The sequence below is a fragment of the Berghia stephanieae genome, chromosome 1 (assembly GCF_034508935.2).
Source record: "Berghia stephanieae isolate SIO BIC M18660-M18661 chromosome 1, UCSD_Bste_1.3, whole genome shotgun sequence".
Classification (NCBI taxonomy): Eukaryota; Metazoa; Mollusca; class Gastropoda; order Nudibranchia; family Aeolidiidae; genus Berghia; species Berghia stephanieae.
This window is the reverse complement of record NC_088360.1, coordinates 19971436-19978816: the sequence shown is the minus strand read 5'-3', so window position 1 is coordinate 19978816 and position 7381 is coordinate 19971436. Positions and strand designations below refer to the sequence as shown.

At 34.7% G+C, this 7381-nt stretch overlaps 1 protein-coding gene across 2 annotated transcripts in view; it reads right to left on the bottom strand.

The window, feature by feature from the left end:
- Positions 1-352: 352 nt before the first annotated feature.
- LOC144970078 (E3 ubiquitin-protein ligase UBR2-like) overlaps positions 353-7381 on the bottom strand; it is a 62805-nt gene continuing 55776 nt past the window's right edge. The window contains exons 42-47 of one of the 2 annotated variants that reach the window (XM_078909295.1): positions 6752-6818; positions 6128-6261; positions 5183-5426; positions 4124-4294; positions 2554-2655; positions 353-1714 (exon numbers count right to left, since the gene is read on the bottom strand). In XM_078909295.1, coding sequence (XP_078765421.1) covers positions 1570-1714; positions 2554-2655; positions 4124-4294; positions 5183-5426; positions 6128-6261; positions 6752-6818 — 863 coding nt within the window. In that variant the 3' untranslated portion in view covers positions 353-1569. The remainder of the gene's footprint in view (positions 1715-2553; positions 2656-4123; positions 4295-5182; positions 5427-6127; positions 6262-6751; positions 6819-7381) is intronic. The other variant, XM_078909302.1, reaches the window with a different exon arrangement.

Sequence of the window (7381 nt, the reverse complement as noted above, 5' to 3'; positions counted from 1 at the left end):
AAATATGGTTGCATGTGAAATACCTTTTAATTATAAATACTAACGAAAGAGTGAAAATGGAAAGGCTTCGTATGGGAACAAAACAGACAATGGACGTTTCAGGTACAAACCATTCGTCAGCACAACAATACACAAATAAACGTGGAAAACAAATAAAATATAATGAAAAATAACTTGTATCGTCTGTACTCAATGGTGGTTGCAGATACTGCATATTGTTGTGCTGACAAAGGGTTTGTACCTGAAACGTTCATTGTCTGTTTTGTTCCCATATGAAGCCTTTCCATTTTCACTCTTTCGTTACTATTTTATGATCACCGGCTTCAGGCAGCCCTTACCGTTTTCTTCTTAATTATAAATAGTACTTGCTGGATTCTAGCTTGCTCTCGGGAGAAGCCAAACGGGTGCAAGAATCAAAGCATGCCGAAATCCGATGCCGATGAGTGATAACCAATACATTAGTTGCCTAGCACCAGCGTATTGTATTGTATTGTATTGCAGAGCGTGCTGGAAATCCGGTGAGCTTAGAATTCCAGCGTGTGCTGTAACAGTAAAAAGTGTGTAACTACCATCTATTGAAGTAGCCTCATTAATAAACCAACCTCATTTTGAAATGATGGTGAAATTGGTGAAATTGTGAAGGTGAAAAGGGGAAAATCATTCATGATTTATCAATCAACGTGTTTTGTATGAAGTTTGCTGGTGAATTTTTAAGTGTATGAAGGTGGAATCCAGAAAATGCTTTCTTATCATTGTATTGTGATAAATGAGACAGTGGTTATAAAGAGCTTGTTGTTAGTATCAGTTTACGGAAGTCTCTATAATTACAATTCTAGAGGGTTGTCAATTCTGGAAAAAAATGTTTACTGAGCTCTAGCGATGGTACATTGACAGGCCTCCAACCAAAAGCCTGTCTCTAATATAATATGAAAAGGTTAAATTAACAAAATTGTGTAATCTGCACAGAACTATTTCATAACAATTCAGCTACAATAAACCATGGAGTACGCTCAAATAATGAAGGATGAGAGAGGAACATTGCAGAATTAATGGTGCCAATGATGTGTTTAATGTTAAAGAAAGACAGGGCCTTTAATTTATGAAGCTTCTAAAATGTGTGGAATTCAGTAATTTTACAGCAAAAATCAACAACATTGATTACATTTTCAAATTTGCTCGATTTTTAAAAAATCCCCAGGTCAAATTTTTCATTTCCTTTAAAATCTTATATGTATTAGTCAAGTATGATTTGAATGATGAAATAAATTCAAAAACCAGTGGATAAATGACAAAAATGAAACACAGAAAAGAAAGAAAAAAAAAAGCAACATGAATTTGCATTGCATTTTAGGATATGTGATATGAATTATCACTGTTTTTCATTACCTGTATAAATAATTTGAGTTGTGGTGAATGTGTATTTTTGAAATAAAACAAAGGCTTCTTGCCGCTTGATATAATGAAATAAATCATTATTCATAGTTTAACAGATCATAACTGTAATCTAATATACAGGCTTAAGTGGATAATAAGAACTTATATACAGTTTTTTAAGAAAAAGGTAAAAATTTACAAGTTCTGCCATTCTATAAGGTAATTAGTTCCTGTCTCTGAGTTGAGGTATCTTGAAATAGTCTGAGGTATGTTGTGTTGATACCAGATTTTCTGCACCGACTCGTATTTATCGACATTCAGGGTCAATGGATTGCCTCGGCTGAAAAGTAAAAATCAAGTTATATGTACGTAAGTAGGAGTAAGTAAAGTGAACCAAAGTGTAAAAGGATGACCTGTTCAATTTGAATTTATATTTGCCAGATTGTAAGGATGAGTAAGTAAAGTGAACCGAATTGTAAAAGGATAATTGTTCAATTTGAATTTATATTTGCCAGATTGTAAGGATGAGTAAGTAAAGTGAACCAATGTGTAAAAGGATGAATGGCTCAATTGCATTTATATTTGCCAGATTGTAAGTACAAGTAAGTTAAGTGAACCATAGTGCAGAAGGACGACTTGTTAAATTTCATTTTTATTTGTCAGATTGCTAATATGAGTAAGGAAAGAATTTTAGAACATTTTGTCATTTACTTTTAAATTTGGAAAAGTTCAAATAAGCGGATACTTTTCAGTGACCCTCAGTATATATAATGTCTATGACAATTTCATGCTATGTGGTCTAGTGGTAAGACATTCGCTTTCGGACCGGAGGTCCTGGGTTGAGCCCTTGGAAAAGGCTCTTTACTCACTTTCTCTCACTGTACTCAGGTGTAAAATGATTACCTGGCTTTTCACAGCGTTGTCTCTGTCGGAAAAAAAATTGTAATATCGCCTAACAGGCGTCAAGTCCCGCCCTATATGTTACGTGTTGCTGTTTGCCAGGGACCCCTTGTAAAGCGCTTTGAGCACGTTTAGTGGATATTGCGCTATATAAATGCTCTATTAAGAATGACTCGATTTAACCATAATGTACAAGGAAAAGACTCTATGTGTAGTTGAAATTATTTATCCACACTCTGGAGCAGTAGATAAGTCTACGTGAATGTGGGTCAATCTTACCGAAGTCCTTGATCTGTCTCTCCATACATGTCAAGGAATGGGGCAGGGATGAAGCATCCTCTCAGTTTATTGGACAGCAGTAGCACTTGACACTCCCTCACTCTGAGGACATGAATGATATAACAACATTTTAAAGCTTTACGAGACAATTTTATGTGACACGATGTGATATGAAAATATATTAGGAAATTTCAAATAGGTCTTATAGAAATGTGTCTTTATTTTTTGTTTTCACTCATAACTTAAAATGGGGTTTCCTAATGTGAAGATTAAGAACAAAGTTTAATTGTACAGTTCTGATTTTCTTTAAATGTTGAGACAAGACAAAGAAGTTAATTAAGACTTTTAACTCTTCAAAAAATGATAAAATAATATAATTCCTTATTTATATCCTAAGCAGACATTTGTTTGTTTTGGGTCTATCTAATTTTTTTTTTTTTAAGGCAGATAACCCAAGCATTAGCCGCAAAGCAAAGCCAGAATGTGAGCAATAAAGGCTAAGTTTCTTGCTTGATGTAAAAATGAAATGCCACCAGCAGGACCCACTCAAACTCAGGACCTCCACTGCAAGTTTACTTAGCCATTCTGGAAACATTGCTTTGCACAACTAATGTTATCAGTTTCAGTTGTTTTGCTTTGAATTTTGATTTCATCCAGAAAATGAGAGACTGGTAAAATTGAAAGACTGGTACCAAAATTTGGCAGTTGAGTGGTTTCAATGAGTAAGATCTTCTAGTAGGCAGTTTAGCGAGAGCCCGAGCTGCTGGCTGAATCGGCGATACAGCCACCCATCGAGTTTTTGTGACCAGCCGTGGAAGCGACCTGTGGGAGTGGTCAGAAGCAAATGCAATTTTTGTTTCGTTTTTCGGATCATACCACCACTTCAGATCCATCATTTTGAAGAGGAGAAGCTAAACTACGAAACAGTCTTTTTCTGAAGTCGATCGGATCACTATAATTTGAGTTATTTTCGTTTGGAATCAATGCAAGTTTTAAAGCTTAAGATCACTTAAGACGGCAGATAACAATTGCAATGTCAAATGATGCTCTATTCAAATAATCTGTTGATAACTGGAAGAATTACTTTGATAATGGACTTCCCACCTCTCATCTGATTTGATTCACTGGGTTTGTTGTCTCATGTCGGGTATTTACGGACTTTCTGGTTTTATGATGAGCACGAAATTGTCAGCTCAAGATGGGACTTATCTTAGCACTTCTACAAGTAATTGAATGTTTGACAATCAACTAATAAATGGTAAATGCAGCTTTCAGGTCAAGTGATATGACACTCAGCTAGTGACCTGTAGGCATCTTGTTCGAGTCTGGTTGTGATTGGTGCAATGTTAAACCCTTGGATAGGACTCTTTTCCCATATTTTCTCAACCTACTTAAGTGTAAAATGAGTACCTAGCCGATAAGAACATTGTCTCTCCAACAAAAATGGTAATAGCGTTCATGCGTATAACCATTTGGCTTGGGACTTCAGATAAAGCACTTTGGACATTTACAGTGATCTATAAATAAACATTTTTTTGTTTTATTTTGTTATTTTAACTAATGAACAGACCTGAGAAATATTCCACTGCTGGCACCACATTGATAAGCGTGTTCAGTAGCGGCCCCAACAGGCGCACCATCCAGCTCGGCCTGACAACAATAGCTCTGGGAACAAAGCATTTTGTCACACACCAGGCACAGGGTTGGGGCACGACTGTCGTCACCAGCTGACTTAGGACAACTGGAGATTGAAATATAGTTTGTAGAAATAAAATTTGTTAATACAATTTTTTATACCAGCACTCAAATATTAAATCTGTGTATTTTGTTAACGACATGGCAATTTTTAAAAAACTTATGCAATAATATATTTGAATGACTAACATTTTATATACAGAAATGGGGAAGGAGAAAAATAGATTATAAAAAAAACAAAAAAACATCTGACCTTTCCAGAATCATCAATCAAATAAAAATATCCGATTTCTTAGAGGGCGCTAATATTATCTGTTTGTTTAGTTTTTAGGGGTTTTACATTGCTTGGGAAACATTCAGGTCATATCAGCACTAGGAATAAAATGGGATAGTCAAAAAATTCTAGATTTACAGGTAAAAGCACTCAGGAAAAAAACAAGACAAGGGGGTCTTGTTCAGATAGTAGAAGTAGGTTCCTAGAGCATACTATCGGTGTACTTTATTTAAAATCACCTTAAAGTCTCATCCAGACACCAGCACAGGATCCCACTAAGAGGAACACACTCGGATGTTTACAAAATATATTCAAAACACAAACTATAATAGTATATAATAGATATGATTTACTATACATTTGATTGCATCCCCAACAGTCAAGGACTCTGGCCAGGGCCAGGACAAATCTAAGTAACCTAATTCCAAGACTGAGATAGAAAGCAACATGGTAAAGGAATTTATAGGGGGATTAGATGACACAGCAACAGTATCAATAACATTCCTGCTCACCATGGGAGGTGAAAAGACCCCAATCCCAGAAGCTACCATTAATCCGAAATGGGGATAAAAATTCATTTGAAAATAGAAAGAAATGTTTTTAAAATTTTTAACATGCTGACCGATGGTCAGTCAAATCTGAAATATCCCATTGACTTACGTGAAGGAAGAGGCTTTATTGATGAGCACACTGTAGTCATGTGGTAAATCAATTAGTTTGTTAAGCCTTAATGGATACTCGACCAGTGGCTTGCTGCTCTCCTCAGACAGGCGTTTACTGATGTTTTCTATCCAACTCTTAATCAATGAGGATGTTACTGAGCCCTTGTCAGTGAACAAGTGAGAGACATTTGAAGGAAGAGACATATATTTGCATAGTTGGAAAAACTCATTGCCTAGTTTTGCTGAAACAAAAAAAAAAAGCAGAATCATTAATTAATTCATTGTTCTTAGCTTTAAAGTCTTTCTGTTGTCATTTTTTTTTTAAATGTGGCATTGCATACAAAATATGAGATGGGAAGAAGGTTAATGTGAATTCCAACCAAAAACAATGTCAAGTTCAAATTCAAGATATGCAAAAGGAATTGTATGCCAATCACTGAAAATATTGCAGCAAAACTAATTTAAAAATACAGTTTTCCATTCACCTAGTCATTCATTTATATTAGACCATTTTTTCTGTGGGATTGGGGTATAGGCTTTTTGGAGAGCTGCCATTAGTGAGGATTTGCACAGTGACAAGTAAACCCTTTGTCTTGTAAGGGTCATTATCTATACATGCATATTCTGATTGCTTCTTATCTGAGCTTGTCATCTTCATTTATCTATTTTAATAAGCAGATATAATTTATCTTTTGATGAGCAGACTTGAGCATTTTTAAAATTAAATTATTCATGTCATAATCAATATTTTCCTAAAGCTTCCCTTTTGTTTTCTGTTTTTTTGGGGGGGAGTTTTTTGTTGTTGTTTTGTTTTTTAATGTTTACCTATATCAACCTAGTATCCTTTTTAATCAAGTTCTTCATTAATTTCATAATTGATTTATTTATTGATTTGCACTTAATCTTAAGGCAACATTAAGTAACATCAGCATCTGATACGTACTGTTGAGTTCTTCTGGAGGAGTTACACATGTTATATGATGATATAGAAGTGCACAGCATCTCAGGAAAGGAAGACTGGCTCGTCGTACATACTGTTTGAGGGCACCAATGCTGGGCTGGGCTGTGTTGTCAACACTGGAAGACAAAGAACAGGGTAAAATGGGTAATAATTTTATAATTGTGTATTGGCATACTAAGGGGTCCCGTCCTTTTAGCTCAGTTGGTAAAGCACTTGCTTCACACACAAAAGGACTGGTATGATCCAGTTAAGAATTTTTCCTTACCCCCTGTTCTCTCAAAAGGGTAGCTTAATCTATTAGATTTGGCAGAAAGTTCTTTGATATAGACTAGCGTCCTATCCTCAGGTTACAAGCAATTGTCATTATTGATTTCAAGACAAAAAAGAGTCATAAGTGGAATTATCTCAAAATCTCTATTAGGACTTGAAGAAAAAAAAGAGAGAAAGTAACTTATTACTTCATCGGATCATTTTTCAAATGGGTGATGGCATAATGCTCATGTTTTATTCTTGATAAAGACTAACAATTATTACGTTTTCAAATGATCAAACTACATAAAAATATTCAACCAAATAAATTCTAAAAGATAAAACAAAATGACATACCGAGGTAAATGTCTGTAAAATTCAAGAAATTCCTCGTCTTCCGGGCATGTCTCGGTTGAAGTCGTCTCTGAAATTCAATGAATTTCAATATATCAAAACAAACAACAAATTTTGAAATCTAAAGCAAGAACACATTGACAATGACAAGAGTTTGTCCATTCCAATTTTTATGTTCATCTCTCTGAAATCGTTTCAAGCTTGGTCTGTTTGATGGACCAGAGATTTGAAGCTCTGGGGATTTAACAAAACATCTAATAACTAAATGAAATTAACTTTTAGGTTGTGCCAAAAGGGCGTTTTTGTAACATTCAACACATAAATTCATCATTGTAAAGTTATTTTGAAGAGCCTTGGGGGGAAAAAAATCTTAATTTTCAAAAGCTTCTCGGGGCTAAATAATGAAAAATAATCAAAAAACTCCAATTTGCCAACAAAAGAATAGCAGTAATAGCTTTTTAAAGTGTCAAAAAAATAAAACCTGGACAAAGTTTCGACTTTGTCTTTACACTTTTTCAAATCTTTGAAAAGCTATTTCTGTTAATCTATTGATGCTAAACTGTTAGTTTTTGGATTATTTTTCATTATTTAGCCCATAACAACTGATCAAAATGAAATCTCTCAATAGGTTTT